The 16,731-nt window shown below is 42.3% G+C and overlaps 1 protein-coding gene across 1 annotated transcript in view; it reads right to left on the reverse strand.

Annotated features, from left to right (window-relative positions):
* Positions 1–12,947, reverse strand: part of SLC15A5 (solute carrier family 15 member 5) — a gene marked incomplete at both ends in the record, with an annotated part of 50,248 nt that extends 37,301 nt beyond the window's left edge. Inside the window, 2 exons of the mRNA XM_083366560.1 lie at positions 10,649–10,871; positions 12,713–12,947. Of these exons, the coding sequence (XP_083222686.1) occupies positions 10,649–10,871; positions 12,713–12,947 (458 nt within the window). The remainder of the gene's footprint in view (positions 1–10,648; positions 10,872–12,712) is intronic.
* Positions 12,948–16,731: the final 3,784 nt, after the last annotated feature.

Genomic DNA, 16,731 nt, shown 5'->3' on the forward strand with positions numbered 1-16,731 from the left:
TGAATAAACACCTGTAGAACTCTTGCTATATGTGTGTCTATGTGTGTGTGTGGGGGGGAAAGTGGGGCAGCACACACAGAAGAAATAATGGCGCAATATAAATCTGTAGAATGGCTAGGCCACTGGAAATCTACTTTATGAAGAATTGCAATTGTGTGCCTTAGTGCTGTTCCCATTAACTGGCAAAAAGCACAACGTTTCAGATAAGGGCACTTCCCAGTTTTACCTGAAGAAGTCATACGTTGAATCTAAGTCCATCTGCATGCATAGATTATGTCCTACTCTTGAGTTATCACTCTTTGGGGGCCTGCTCAGGTTACCTGTAAATGCAACTCCAGATTTTCCCAGAGGTGTGAGATACATATAGGGCAGATTTATGTACTATTATATGAGGAATCACAGCTTCTCACTCTCAGATTATGGATTAATTGACTCAAACTTTCAATCTGACAAAGATAGGGATTTGTTAACTCACTGAACATTTCTGCTTACAGATTAATGGGCAATGAGTACCTCAAGATAAGCATTAAAATATAGAATTGTTACACATGTAACAGGAAAAAAACCCAAAATGGAACAACTTTTAACAAGAATGTGCTCAACTTATGTATTCAATTGCAGCTGATTTGTACTGAGTTTCAGTTTATCTACTACCAATTTGCAATCTAATAGTTGTAATGCTACATGATTAAACACACGCACAGAGAAATCCATTTGTTAAGGTAGTCCATAAGGAATCTCTATAGGATACCAGCTTGAGGAAGCAAACAAGCAACTTACACAAAGTGTAACTTTTTCAGAACTGTTGACTTCCCGCTAGCTAAACATCTGAGCCACTCCTGTTTCTTAACAGGGGGTTTCTTTTGTTCCAATTAATATCATATTTATTCATATCCCAGCTATTATCTGGTTGTTGCTTGGTTAGAAGGGAATAATGATGTCTCCAAGTGAAGCTGTGAGCAATTAAGGTATACCCAGAATAGGGACCTCAAAAGACAAGAAGTTAGATTAATAGTGCCTTGCAGTGCAGGGGCCCTCAAAACTCAAGGCAATTATACATTTTTTAAACATAGGCTGGATCTTCCTCACTCCTCCCTCTCACCCCTCCAAGAAAGAAAAAAAGAGGGTGAAGGTGCCAGTGATTAAAGGAAGGGGAGAAAAAAAATACACAATGGATAGATTCACAGATTGCACTAAGCTACCCTGTGCGATGGGGTTTTGACAGAATATAACAGAATAACAGAGTTGCAAGGGACCTTGGAGGTCTTCTAGTCCAACCCCATGCTCAGGCAGGAAACCCTATGCCATTCCAGACAAGTGGCTGTCCAGTCTCTTCTTAAAAGTCTCCAGTGATGGAACACCTACAACTTCTGGAGGCAGGTTGTTCCACTGGCTACCTGTCAAGAAATTCCTCCTTAGTTCTAGGTTGCTTCTCTCCTTGATTAGTTTCCATCAAACATATAAAACATCAATCATATTAAATTAATTTTGTATTCACTTCATGTGTTGTAGGTAGCCAGCCACTGTGCCACCAGCTGCCTGCAATTAGTGCAGGTTCGCGTCCCACCAGGCTCAAGGTTGACTCAGCCTTCCATCCTTCCGAGGTAGGTCAAATGAGGACCCAGATTGTTGGGGGCAATAAGCTGACTTTGTAATAATGCCGCTTGGGGTGTGTGTGAAAGCCCTAATAAGCAGGCATATACATAGAATGAAGGCTACTGCTAAGCTTGTAAGCCGCCCTGAGTCTTCGGAGAAGGGCGGGATATAAATGGAATTAAAATAAAAATAAATAAATAAATAAATTTATAAGTTGCTGACAGCTCTGGGTAGCTCACCAAAAATAATAATGTATTCAATCTAAAAAACCAGAAACAACCGTTCAGAAGTCCCAAACACGCTGAGGAGTCCATCATCCAACCTGACCCGTTGGGGGTTTGTTCACTGAATCATGTTTAAACAAAACATGCCTTCATGTGATGAGACGTAACATGGTCATAAAATGGGGCAAAACTCATTTAACGCCTGCCTTGCATACCAAGAGAAATGTTGGACTCAGTTGTGGTTATAAGGACTACCTCTACCACTTTTTAAAAACCTCCCTAGTTAGACACAAACAACCTAGATTTCAATAGATCGGGGTATGAATAATAATAATAATAATAATAATAATAATAATAATAATAATAATAATAATAATAATAATAATAATAATAATAATAATAATTTTATTTGTATACCGCCCTTCTCCCGAAGGACTCAGGGCGGTGAACAGGGCAAACATATAAAAATGCAAGAATACAAACATTAAAAAAGATTAAACAGGTGCCCAGAAGCTAAGAACAATAAATTAAAATACATTAAAACAATATTAAAATCTAAACCCATCACCCATCAGGCCAGGCCGGCTTGTTCGAACAAGTTGGCCCTTGTGAGAGACTAGGGCCTGCCAACATGCCATCATAAGAAATAGCCCTTTAAGAAAAGATTACTGAACTAGTGCTTTTTCGCCCTTCCTCTGCTCTCCTTTCCTTGGCTGCTATATGTTTTCAACTTTAATCAGCTCCCAGGAAGGATTACAAACCTCTGTAAATGGTTTGCAGAGAGATGGTCTTCCCTAAATAAACCTACATCATTTATGGCCAATGAAGCTGACTGGAAATAGATTTAGGTGAAATACTTCTCAACGCAGCCTATAATTAATCTGTGGAATTCATTACCCAAGACATACTTATGGCCAAGTAATGGGGATGGCTTTAAAAGGGGTTTTTATACTTTCATGGAGGGTAGGCCTATCCGAAGCTAACAGCCTTGGAGTCCATATGCTGTCTCCACGTTTAGGGCAAGATGCCTCCCACATAGCAGCTTCAGGGGAATAATGGAAGGAGAATAGCACTTAGCGATAGCCCTTAGACCAGGGGTAGGCAACCTTGGCTCTTTGATGACTCGTGGCCTTCAACTCCCAGAATTCCTGAGCCAGCCATGTTGACTCATGAATCCTGGGAGTTGAAGTCCACGAGTCATCAAAGAGCCAAGGTTGCCTACCCCTGCCTTAGACGTATATACCGCTTCACGGTGCTTTACAGCCCTCTTTAAGCGGTTTACAGAGTCAGCATATTGCCCCCAACAATCTGGGTCCTCATTTTACTGACCTCGGAAGGATGGAAGGCTGAGCCAACCTTGAGCCAGTTCAGAATCGAACTCCTGGAGTGAGCAGTGAGTTAGCCTGCCGTACTGCATTCTAACCACTGCGGCACCACAGCTTAGGGGGCGGGACCACTTGGGTAGGGTCGTTCGGGAAGTCCAAGATAGGTCATGGAAGCATCTACAATACCTTCCAAAATGCAGAAGAGACCTCAACTGAGAGGTTCCAGGAGTCACAGAGAAGATGTTGGGGGACCCTCCTTTCTGAATCATAATCTAAGAAATGCAAATCAGCCACTGTGGAGTCAGGGAGTAGATTACTTCAGATGGCAAACTTACAGGGATGGGGGCAAAGATGTAGTTGTGTTTGGTTAGTTCTATTACTATGAAGGGAGACAGTTTGGTCTAGTGATTAAGGTACCAGGTTAGCTATCCAGAGACCAGGAGTTCTGGTCCCAATTTAGGCACAAAACCAGCTGAGCGACCTTGAGCCACTTACTGTCTCTTAAACCTAGGAAGAAGAAGCAATAGCAAACCATTTCTGAAAAATCCCAGCAGTCACTCAGGGCCAACGCTGACTCAAAGCACCAAAAGAAAAAAAAATTACAGGTAGTCCTCAACTTATGACCACTCAATTAACGACTGTTCAAAGTGATGAAGGTGCTGGTCCTTGCACTTATGATTCTTAAGAGCGTCCCTGCAAATTATGTGGTCGTAATTTGGGACCTTGGCAACTGGCATGTATTTATGACAGTTGCTGCATCCTGGGGTTGCATGATTGCCACTTGCGACCTTCACAAAATGCTTCCAACAAGCAAAGTCAGTGGGGGAAACTGCCTTTTCTTTGTGAGATGTGTTTAATGACCACTGCAAAAAGGCTATAAAATTGAGCAGAACTCACAACAATTGCATTGCTTAGCAACAAAGGTTCTAGTCCCAAGTGTGGTCATAAATCAAGGACTATCTGTATTACAACAGTATTTTCCTTCCTTCCTTCCTTCCTTCCTTCCTTCCTTCCTTCCTTCCTTCCTTCCTTCCTTCCTTCCTTCCTTCCTTCCTTCTTTCCTTCCTTCCTTCCTTCCTTCCTTCCTTCCTTCCTTCCTTCCTTCCTTCCTTCCTTCCCATCCATCCTAGAAATTCATTTTCTCACTTGACTTTCTTCAACTAGCCTAAACTTCTACAAAACTCTGCTCAGATTACCTCAAGGATTTATTTTAGAAAAAAATTAATCTTTTCTTTTGTAATCAACGCTAGGAAATGTCACTTTGATTAAATAACCCACCTTCTCCTGAATTACTAGGACTGCAGTACCTTAAATTCTCCGGAGCAACCATTTAGATGTATCTTCAGCCTTAATTCTCTGGAGTCTTATTTAATCAAAATGATGTTGCTAATTAAGGATTAAAACCCAGAATTGAATTTTTAAAAAGGAAGCCCTTTCTCTTTCATTCTCTTTTGCGTAGGTCAAGGAGGAAGAATTTGCTGGGAAGAACCAAACAACACTTTTCCCTTCGGTAAAGCTGCAATATTTAGGAACAGACATCTTCCAAAAGGAGAGATGTCAAAGTAATTGGGAGGGCTGGTGGTGGAGAATAAAGAAGCTAAGCTGAGTAAAACCATTCTCCAAGGAAACAAAAAGTAGCACATTCTCATTGAAGCTTTAATTCTCAATAATAAAATGTATTCAGCTTCATTAGAGCACATTTTTGAAGTTTCTGTGCTCCTCTCCCACATTCACAACGGTAAAGAGTGATGAGACTGGGTCACATCTGAAGCTTCTGTAGAATGTTGTTGAGATGATCTCCTGAATTTTGTTGAAGGATAATCTGTAGCTGAGGGGAGAAATTTCCTTTGTGACATCCCTCCACTTCCAAAACTCGCACAAAAACATACAACTCAAGCCAAACAGTCAGCCATGACTGGGCTCAATATCAAAGAGGCTCCCCGAAAAAGAGGGGGGGGTTTCACCCTATTCTCCAAAGCACCTGAAGGCAAGACAAGAAGCAATGGATGGAAACTAATCAAGGAGAGATCCAAGCTAGAACTAAGGAGAAATTTCTTGACAGCGAGAACAATTAATCAGTGGAACAACCTGCCTCCAGAAGTGGTGGGTGCTCTAATTCTGGAAGTTTTTAAGAAGAGATTGGACAACCATTTGTCTGAAATGGTTATAGGGTTTCCTGCTTGAGCAGGAGGTTGGCCTAGAACAAGACTTTTCAACCAGTGGTACGGGTACCACCTGCGGTACATTGGCACCTAGCAGGTGGTACGTGACCATCCTAGAAAAGTGGTAGTGGGGGAGGGGAATGAGCTGAACTGGTGGCAGCGCCGCACAAGCCTGAGCGAGAGATGGCTGGAGCTGCAGGGATGTCACGGCTCAGGGGAAGCACCAGGATCAGCTGGAGTTGGCACTCATCCTGGCGCTTCTGCTGATCCCAGAAGAAGCGCCGATCAGCTGGAATGTTGCAGCATCTCCAGGGTCTTGTGATTTACATTCAGATGCTTGGCAACCGATTCATATTTATGATGGTCACATTGTCCCAGGCTCATGTGAAGTGATCAAAACCTGCTGCAACCACCAAGCAGGGGGGGGGGGAATAAAAACCAAACACCCCCCACCCACCCCACCCCTGCTGCCAATCCTCAACAGAAATGCTCACAACAATGAAAACCTCGGACAGGAGGAAGAGCGCCGCCAGGCGGGAAGGCAGGTGTCTTGCTCGGCTGTGGCTTGGGGGGAACTTTTTTCAGTACCATTGTAACTTCGAACAGTCACTAAGCGAACTGTTGTAAGTCGAGGACTACCTGTACTTCATCACTTTTTTCCTTTTTTTTTCTGGTCATCGTTTTTGACACCTTGCTAGGCGACTGGTGGTACTCGGATATTGCCATATCCTAAAAGTGGTACAATGGGTGAAAAGGTTGAAAAGCCCTGGATTAGAAGACCTCCAAGGTCCCTTCCAACTCTGTTATTCTGCTACTCAGTTGCCTTACATGAATACTTTCTCTCCTTCATTGTTTCCATGGGTGGAATTGCAGATGCTGCTTAAGACATTGCTACCGAATAATATCAATGCTTTTACCTTCCTATTTAATCCAAAAAGAAAAAACAGACTATCAGTTTTAAAATGTCTATTTTTGGGGGGTCCGTGGAGCTCTCTGAGCTTGGATGTTTTCTTGCAGATGTTTCATTACCAACTAGGGAGCATCATCAACGATCATGATTGTTAAGTATCATGGGTAGACCGGTCAGGACAGATGACAGGACGTCGAGGTTTCAGCTAAAGCTTTATTGTGGTTGAACTGAGGAGTCTCCACAGCTCAGCTCCTTTAAATACTGTTGCCGGTAAGCCGGTGTCCAATCCACATCCTTAAAGGGTCCCGCCAGAATGGCCTGACCAATAGGACGGGAGTTATGACGCCACCTGTTGTTGCCGGGTGTTACTCAGCTGATGTTCAGCTGAGCTGTCAGCATAACAATGCTTAACACTTATATTCAATATATAACAATGATGTTACCTAGTTGTGTAATGAAATGTCTGCAAGAAAACAACGTTCAGGGAGCACCAAGGACCACACAGTTCAACTGCGTGCTACGGTTGCAGGAACTGGGTATGTCCACTTTAATGAAAAGAAGGACTAGGGGTGACATGATAGCAGTGTTACAATATCTTAAGGGGCTGCCACAAAGAAGAAGGGGGGGGGTTCAACCTATTCTCCAAAGCACCTGAAGGCAGGACAAGAAGCAATGGAGGAAACTGATCAAGGAGAGAAGCAACCTAGAATTAGGGAGGGATTTCTTGACAGTTAAAACAATCAGTGGAACCACTTGCCTCCAGAAGTTGCGGGTGCTCCAGCAACGAAAAATTTTAAGAAGAGATTGGTAGCTATTTGTCCAGAACGGTATATGGTTTCTAGCCTGAGCAGGGGGGGGGGGTAGGACTAGAAGACCTCCAAGCTCCCTTCCAACTCTGATACTCTGTTATTCTCCTAATGTGCATTTTCCCCCCTGATGTTGAAGTTGCTATTCCAGTTCCGCTGTTGGCACCACATCTGCTTACCTCAATTGCTATCTCTCACGGGTGAAAAATTATCAAGTTGCATCCGATTTGCTTGCTTAAAAAAACCAACAACCACCTCTCCCCCCCTCCCCTATGCTTGCCCAGGAAAGAAAAAGAAAAGCAGTTTTTGATTTACACCTCAACAATATCCTGAGAGGCTATTCTGAAGTGAGAACTTGGCTTTGTTAACAAGACTCCTAATGAAGGAAGATAAAAATAAATAAAGATCCTCATTAGCTCCAGACCTTTGAAGAGAAGAAAGGTACTATCCAGTTAGGAAGGATCTTCAAGCTTTCTGCTCAATTGAGCATATCTCTCTCTCTCTCTCTCTCTCTCTCTCTCTCTCTCTCTCTCTCTCTCTCTCTCTCTCTCTCTCTCTCTCTCCCTCTCTCTCTCTCTCTCTCTCTCTCCCTCTCTCTCTCTCTCTCTCCCCCTCCCTCTCTCTCTCTCTCTCCCCCCACCTCTCTCTCTCTCTCTCTCTCTCTCTCTCTCTCTCTCTCTCTCTCTCTCTCTTTTTAGAAAAACCTGGGCTGCTTCCAACATATCCAAACCAGAAAAACAAGGATCGGTATACAGTTATACAAGCTCTCATTTCTTCTCTTTGGTCCAGAACTTAATTAACATTCATGAATTCGATAACTGCAAACTTTACTGAAGTGCGCATCCAATGTTTCTTTTCATCTCCCTTACAATTTGTTCTCAGTTCTGCTTTTAGGCTATTCTTAACCTTTCTTTTTCCCAACCTTTCTCAAACAAGCCTTGCCTATTCTCTTTTCAGTCACTCCTCCATTTCCAAAAAATAGATATATGCCCCTTTGCTAGGGACGCGGTGGCTCAGTGGGTTAGGACTCTGAGCTTGTCGATCAGAAGGTCGGCAGTTTGGCGGGTCGAATCCTGAGGGCCGCGTAACAGAGTGAGCGCCTGTTACTTGTCCCAGCTTCTGCCAACCTAGCAGTTCGAAAGCACGTAAAAATGCAAGTAGAAAAATAGGGACCACTAATGGTGGGAAGGTAACAGCATACCGTGCGCCTTTGGCATCTAGTCATGCCGGCCACATGACCACGGAGACGTCCTAGGACAAGCGCTGGCTCTTTGGCTTTGAAATGGAGATGAGCACCGTCCCCTAGAGTTGGAAACGACTAGCATGCATGTGCGGGGAAACCTTTATCTTTACCTTTTTACCTTGCTAGGGAAATCATAGATGCGATTTTATAGCTCAACTCTCTCCTACAAATGTTATTTTCGTGAGTCCTTCTGCAGAGAAGAACCAGACAAACACTCCCCAGATGAAGTTCCTTCAAATGCCTTAACACGCAATGAGATATTTTAGAACTTTAAAATTAAATCTTCTTCAATTAACCTGAACTGCTCTGTTAAAAGTTTTAATCACAGCTAAGCATATCCAACCGACCACCCATTCTGTATTAAATATATGACCGAGCTTTGCTAACCATCGTGCTTTCGACACCTTTTCTGCTTATTGCACTTGTGGGATTTTTAAATTTTTGTTTCAGTGTAAAATGAAGTATGAAGACAATAGTCATCCACAGTGTCTGAGCCTTAATTTCGCAATTAAAATTGGGCTAAAAATCAGAGGGGAGACTTAGCCAAGCAGTAACACATGTGAAAAGAATCTGGGTGTTCTAGTAGATCAAAAGTTCAACATGAGTCAAGAGGGTGATGCAATTGCCAAAAGACAAATGCTGTTTTGGGATCTATTAAGAGGAGCATAGGATCCAGATCACAGGATTTCTCCAGTCAGGCCCCAGTTCTGGACATCACAGTCTAAAATCCAGCTCAAGAAATGAGTTTCTTCAGAGGAAGCCTGCATAATGGTGAGGGACTGGAAATGAAGTCTTGTGAGGATTGATGAAAAGAACTGATAACAATAATCAATTTCTTTCATACGTTGGCCAGCTCCCAGCAACAAATGGGTCATTTACAAATTGTTTGAAAGGATAAAACCCAGAAAACTAACATGTGTCAAAATGAAGAATAAAAATGGCAAGGATGATCAAGCCAGATCGGAAAACTCATACAATCAAAAGGGGTCTTCAGTCATCCTTGCCAAAGGCCTGGGAGAAGAAAAAGGTCTTCAAGTCCCTTTGAAACACAAGTAGTGGGGACTGTTCAAATCTTGGGGGCAATCTTATTCCAGAGGGCAGAGAAGCTGAGCTTCTGGAGTTCTAATACTGTAGATGGCTTTGTTTAATTCAAGGAACCTGGAGTGCAACCAACCTTACCAGATCCAATCAACTGGGCAGAGACTATAGGAGACTAGCAGGTCTTCAAGCAACCAGGCCCTATGCCATTAGCAGCTTTATAGGTAATGACCAACCTTGCACCCAGAAGCAAACTGGCAACCAATGCAGCTCATGAAGCAGAGCTGTTACATGGGCAGTTTGAGGCATGCCCATCATTGCTTGCATGGGTGCCCTCCGGACCATTTGAAACTTCCAGGAGGTCTTGAAAGGCAGCTCCATGCAGAGCACATTGCAATAGTCAAGCTGTGGGATGAACAAGGAGTGACTAACTATCTGAAGGGACCCCCAACCTAAGCAATGTTAAAATTGGCATGAAGTTCTGCAGAGCACCCATGAAGCTACACAAAGGCCATGATTGCTACCTGATCATCAAGCAGGACTATTAAGTCCAGGAAGACCCCCAAATTGCACATCATCCTTAAATGGGAAAGTGCCACCCTGTCCAAGATCAGAGGTGAATATCCCCAGATTCAGATGGCCCAAACACCCAAAGCCACTCAGTCTTGATAGGTTTGATTTGGAGATGGTTACTCTCCATCAAAATCCATACAGCCTCCAGGTACTGGGATGGAAGCTTGACAGCTTCACTTGACCTGAGTCAAAAGATATCACTGGATATCCTCAATGCACTCATGATACTGAACCCCAAGCTGGCAGTTGACTCCATGGATTCATGTAGATGTTGAAAAGGATGAGAGAGAGAGAGAGAGGACATATTTACCTTGCAGCAGAGAAGATTAAGAGGAAATATATAGGAGTTTTCGGAAATCTGAAGGCCATTAAATAGAGGGAGAGTGGATTTCATCTCTTTTGCCTGAGAAATTCCAGGTTAGATAACAGGAGGAATTTTCTGACAATAAGACCTGTCAACAATGGAAAAGCTTGCCTTATGAAGTGATATGTCTTGCTTCATTGGAGATCTTTTAACAGACCTGTCTAAAATGCTTGAAAGGATCCTGGATCAAGAGGAGGTTGAACTATGTAGATGACTTTTGAGGGGCTTCTGTAATAAATTGACTCATCAGCAACCATTGGACCTTACTATTTGCCGTCTTTGATAATTAGCTACACAAGTGAAACCTTGGCATTAATTTCCATAGCCTGCAACAAACCATTTTCAGATTTTCCAAAATGTTACCCTCCCACAGTTGACCATTTGTATCACCTACACCTGGCACTGACCAGTTGAAGAAGGACAGAAGCTCCTTTGGTCTATGTTCATCAGCGTGGTAAACACTTAAAGGGCACACAATGGCTCTTATTCCTCCAGAGCCAAGGCAGGTGGCCAACAACGCAATGTAGAAGAGGGCTTCCTGCTTCTTTTTAGCCAAAGTGTGAAGGACGTAGTGCTTATCTATGAAAAAATCCTCAAAAGGGAAGGCCACCACAGGTAGTAGGGCTGTACCTGAAGAAAGAAAGAGGAACATCTGAAAGCATAAAATGGACATGTCATTTTGGGAAGTTCTGAGGGAACAAGGACTTTTTGAATATGTAAGTGCGTTATAAATTTTGGGAGCAGATCATGGTGGCTCTTACAAAAGGGCCAAAGGTAGCCCTTAACTTACAACCATTTGTTTAGCGAACAAATGTTACAACACTGGAAAAAGTTATTTACAACTGGTCCTTGCACTTAAGATTGTTACACCATCTCCATGGTCATGTGATTAAAACTAGGGCATTTGGTAACCAGCATTTACAATGGTTGCACCATCCCCAGGGCCATGTGATTGTTATTTGTAATCTTCCCAGTCAACTTCTGACAAGGTAAATCAATGGGGGAAGCCAGCTTTGCTTAACAGTGTGAGTTAGCAAATGCAATGATTTGTTTAACAACCATGGCAAGAAGGGTCATAAAATCAGGCACAGCCCATTTAACAACCACCTTGCTTAGCAATGGCAATTCTGGTCCCAATTGTGGCTGTTAAGTCGAGGATTACCTATGTTACAAGTGAGGTTGGGGACTAACAAAATGGCTGCCCTAGTGGACTTTGCCAGTTAGAAGATACAGTTTACTGTCCTGTCACTCCCTCTCGATTATCTCAGTTGAAGCTTTGTCCTTTTTAAAGTCAGCACCTCTGATCAAAGCCACACTGCTGAAGCAGTCTGCCGTTCTGATTATTTTAAAAAAAATACCCCTGGGACCTCTTGCCAGAGGCATAATAAATTAATAACAGAATAGCTGAGTTGGAAGGGGCCTTGGGAAGTCTTCTAGTCCAACCCCCTGTTCAGGTAGGAGACCCTACAGCAGTGATGGCAAACCTTTTAGAGACCGAGTGCCTAAACTGCAACCCAAAACCCACTTATTTATCGCTGGGTGCCAGGTGGGCGTGGCCTACTGGGTGGGTGCGGCTGTGGTGGTAAGATTGGGTGAGTTTGGCCAAGGTGGGTGTGGTCATCTCAATGTCGCTTGTGGGGAGGGACACCTGTGGGAGCAGCTGGTTGAAGAGGGACAGTTGCCACCTCAGAGGCATGGCGCGGGTGGCCACAGGGAGGGCTCTGAGTGCCGCCTCTGGCACCCATGCCATAGGTTCGCCACCACTGCCCTACAGTATACGATTTCAGACAAATGGCTGTCCAATCTCTTCTTAAAAACCTCCAGTGATGGAGCACCTACAATTTCTAGAGACAAGCCGTTCCACTGGTTAATTGTTCTTACTGTCAGGTTGCTTCTCTGCTTGATTGGTTTCCAGCCATTGCTTCTTGTCCTGCCTTCTGGTGCTTTAGAAAATAGGTTGACCCCCCCTTCTTTGTGGCAGCCTCTGAGATATTGGAAGACTGGTATTATGTTACCTCCAGTCCTTCTTTTCCTTAACCATTCATCAAAAATAATAAAGCTCCACCTTTAATTTTCTGAAATTAAACCAAAACCTGAAGTACTGTAAAGTCAGAAAGACTAGGGACAATATCACTTATTCTTTCCTTAACTTGATATCAGTTTGAATTTCCTCAAACTTGATAAAACTCTGCTTGTTGTCTCAAAGCCAGTTAGTTTCATCCATTATGGTCTACATGATTTTCATAGCATGAATGGCAGGCAGGAAATGCAACACATGTTCAAAAAAAATGTAAAATAAAAATTAAAAAGAAGCCAAATATACTATTTCAAAATATGCCGCACATTCATTTCTCAAATGTCCAGGTTGGTACAGAAACATTTCAGGTTTTATAAAGCCATCATGTGCACACCATCAACATTTGGAAATAATTGCCAGCTACCATACGGTGCCCCAAGAAAGTGATACCTACCGATAAAATGCAGCAAAGTGCATAGGTACACCAGCCTGTTCCGTCCCACTGGGTGCTCAGCAAGCCAGCCCATCAGCACCGGGGCCACCATGCACGCCCCAGCAAAGCAAACATTGAGCATGGCGGCTTCGTAATTGTGATAACCAAGCTTGATGGTGCAGAAAAGAAGCATGTTGCAGACGATGCCGTAGAAAGTAAATTTTTCACACAATTCCACCAGCAGTAAGCAAACCATCGCCTGGAATTCTTTCTCAAACTTTGAACTAGCCAGGCCAGGTGGATTGGCTCGTCTTCTTTCTATCTTGGAAATGTGACTCAGAAGCTGTTCTTCCTGCCTCAGTCTTAAGTCTAAGAGAGGCATGGCTTGAAGGTTGCTGTGAGCAATGGAGAGTTTGTGAATGTGTCTATGTGTATGTGTGTATGTGTGTGCTTCAGTTTACCCTCTTCTATAATTAACACCTAAGTGAGAGATTTGTGTTAGATTCCATCCTTGGCCACAATTTGCAGAGCGAGTCCTATTTTCATTCTGTTTAAAAAACAGATTCAAAAAATTGGTATCAATTTTATAGGATAGCACAACTTTTGCAAAAAAAAAACAAACAAAAAAACAAAATCCTACCAAAAAATAAAACCACCCCTGTTTAATTAGCTTGTTAGGTGGCAAACATGATCTGTGCCCTCTCTTACACCTACCTCCAGACCACAATTGCCGATTAAAATTATGTGAATCCAATACAATGTGCAACAAACTTTATCTGTCTGTTACAGATAAAATGCCTCGGCAAAATTCAAGTATTACGATTGAGAAAATAACATGAGGCTAATATTCCGATGCTTTAATTAAGCAGCCACGAATGAAACTGGAAGTAAACAGATAAAGATGTGATGGATACACATTACAGGGTGAACAACAGCTTATCGTTATTACATTTTGCTATTTTCTTAGTTAAATTCAGATAAGAAAGTTAATTAGGAAAAAAAACTATATTCCACTAGATTTAAGTGTAGTGAGTAGGATCTCCATCAACAAACCTTCTTCCAAATAATTGCAAAGTGCTAATGAAAAGTTTGGGAGCCATGAAGAAAATCACCTGGGATATCTCCAAACCAAAATATATTACATATTTCTTTCTTGCAACTTTGTTCTAATCTCAACCTTCTTTGCAAGGTTTCCAGAAAAATTCTTATAGCTGAAATCTATGGTGTCAGTCTGCAGTTCAAACAGAGAGACCCCTTATCACAGGGGTCCCCAAATACTGGGCTGTGGACCGGCACTGGTCTGCAGCCTACCAGGAACCAGGCCGCACAAGTGAGCAAAGCCCCATCTGCACATGCCCAGGATCCAGGCAATGCATGAAACTATGCCCCCACCCCCACTCCACTCCCCAGTCTGTGGAAAAACAGCCTTCATGGAACTGCTCCCTGAAACCCAAAAGGCTGGGGGCTTTTTTCTATGCATTAATATTTAAAGCGGTGTCTCTCAGCCTTGGTCTCTTTATGATGTGTGGACTTCAACTCCCAGAATTCCTTAGCCAGTGTGGTAGCTAGGGCATTTTGAGAGTTGAAGTCCACACATCTTAAAGTAGCCAAGATTAAGAAAAACTGCAGAGACATCACTTGTTTGTAATCTTCCTGTTTTCACATCATTTATTTTGTCTATTTATACAAGAAAGTAAGCAAATTTCAGTTAAGGTGAAAGCAGAGAACAGGTTCACAGTTCATACTGTAGCCATCATATTGGAAACACTGGCTGGATTCACATTTTTAAGCTGTTGCTTAGGGACTCATGGTTTTTTTTTTAAATAAACCATAATTGGCTGAGTTCATGCCACATATTAAGCCATAAATTAACCTACTGCATAGGCCATGAGGTTTGTGCAACAGGCTAAAACATAAACCAGCCAGTATTGCAAAGCGTAAGCAGCATATACATGCAGGTAAAAAGAGAAACCATGATTTACAAATCAAAATGGCTGGCTAAACCAAACAGTTATCCTAAAAAAACAAAAACCCATGTCATATTTTTAGCCCATCTCTTCTTCAACTTCTTTTCACAAACCTGGTAAATTTATTTTATGCTAAAATAGATCGAATAATCTGCAAACTCACCTCTTAATCTGCATTCCCTCTTATGAATGAGACTCCTTCCTGTGAGAAAAACATGGATCTCATCATTTTTTTCATCTTTGATTTGTGCCTTCAGCTGGAATTAATTTGAACCGTGACATTAAACTGAATGCTAGACATTTAAATTCTTGTATTTTATGTGATCAGTGAATATTTGTAAACTCCTGGTGACCGTTTTTCATAAAGTTAACACTTTTTGAATAGTAAACACAACCTGCTCACTTATTTATCCAATTATGGCTAAAACATAAGGTAGCTTGTCTGGTTTTTGTTTAAGCACTCTGTGAATACCACTAATTTGATTGATTGCTGTGTTTGATTGATAACCCAGTTTATCAATCACACAAATGTGCCTGGATACTTCTACTCTTAATATTGCAAGCAGTCTGCTCCAACCTAGTCTCCTCTTCACTGGGTAGATAATAGTTTCCATTACTGCCAGCCAGCAAAACTACTCTGGGATGGCAGAAATGACAATCCAATTCAATTTAGGACAGTCGGTGTTGACTTACCTGTCTGCTCTTGTCCTTGGCCAGCTGCTGAGCCTTCAGTTCTGTAGTATGTTCTGAGGCCCAACCCTGAAACCACTTAGCTCCATGGAAGAAATCTTATGCACACTTACTTGCAAGTAGATCCTGTTGTTCACAACAGGACATTCTTCTAGATAAATATGCAAAGGTCAGAGCACAGTCATCAAAGATGGAGAGTCTCTTAGTTCCCCAGGAATTTACATTTCATACATTCAGCCTGTTTAGGTTAACAGAAGGAAATGTTCTACAGATTACAGTATTACAAAGTACTGTGAGAGATTGTGGTAGAGAGTTGGAATATAAGAAAGCAAAACCATTTGACCAAAGAGGGACTTTTCAGATTTAGGGTTACAGCATGTATACTTTTTTTTTAATAATTTGGAACAGTGGTCAAGCCACTCTGTAACTCAGGATATATTTGCATGATTTATGGTGTTTCCAGGAACAAGAGTTTCAGATATTATGTAATATTCTTGGAAGGTCAGTGTAAACTAAAAGGGGAAAAGGTGTGGAAATAAGGCAATAAAGACACACACACTATAAACTTCCTTTCTGATTACTGGAGGGCACAATAGGTTTGCTTCCGGTTGCCTTGTTGTCTTGTGAGTCTAGCCCAGGGGTCTTCAAACTTGGCCCTTTTATGACTTGTGGACTTCCAGAATTCCTCAGCCAGCACGCCTGGGAGTTGAAGTCCACAAGTCATAAAAGGGCCAAGTTTGAAGACCCTTGGTCTAGCCATTACAGCCTGGCTTATGACTGCAGCCATACAACATATAATTACAATACCTTTAACACCCTCAAACAAAAATATCTTTCTATCCCAGGTCTTTGGGAAGAACTTGATAGGTGGATAAAAGTGCCTAATCCAGCCTAAACATCTGGCTGACAAAATACATAGACTCGCAAATAGAAGTAGAATGACAATGGCAAAAGAAAGCAAAGATAGCACTAGTAGTGATAGGCACCTTGGGTGCAATCCCAAAACAATTGGAGCACCATTTGAACACCAGCGGCATTGACAAAATTTCCATCAGTCAATTGCAAAATGAAGCTTTACTTGAAACAGCTTAAATCCTGCGACAATACTTTTAGCACCATCTGCCTACCTGAGGACCTTGGGAAAAACTGGATAGGTGGACAAAAATGCGAAATCTAGTCTAAAAATGTGGCTGACTCTGTGACCAGCACAGATAGTTCTTGTTTTATGATTGTGATTTGGATTGGCAATGGTCATTAAGGGATGCAGTCATAAAGCATGATGTCACATGACCATGATGCCTTACAACAGCAGTGGCAGCAGTTCTGGTTGATGTTGTTAATTGTGGTTGTTAGCTACGACATCACTTGATCACCATTTTATGA

This window comes from Vipera ursinii, assembly GCF_947247035.1.
Source record: "Vipera ursinii genome assembly, chromosome: 6".
Taxonomy (NCBI): domain Eukaryota; kingdom Metazoa; phylum Chordata; class Lepidosauria; order Squamata; family Viperidae; genus Vipera; species Vipera ursinii.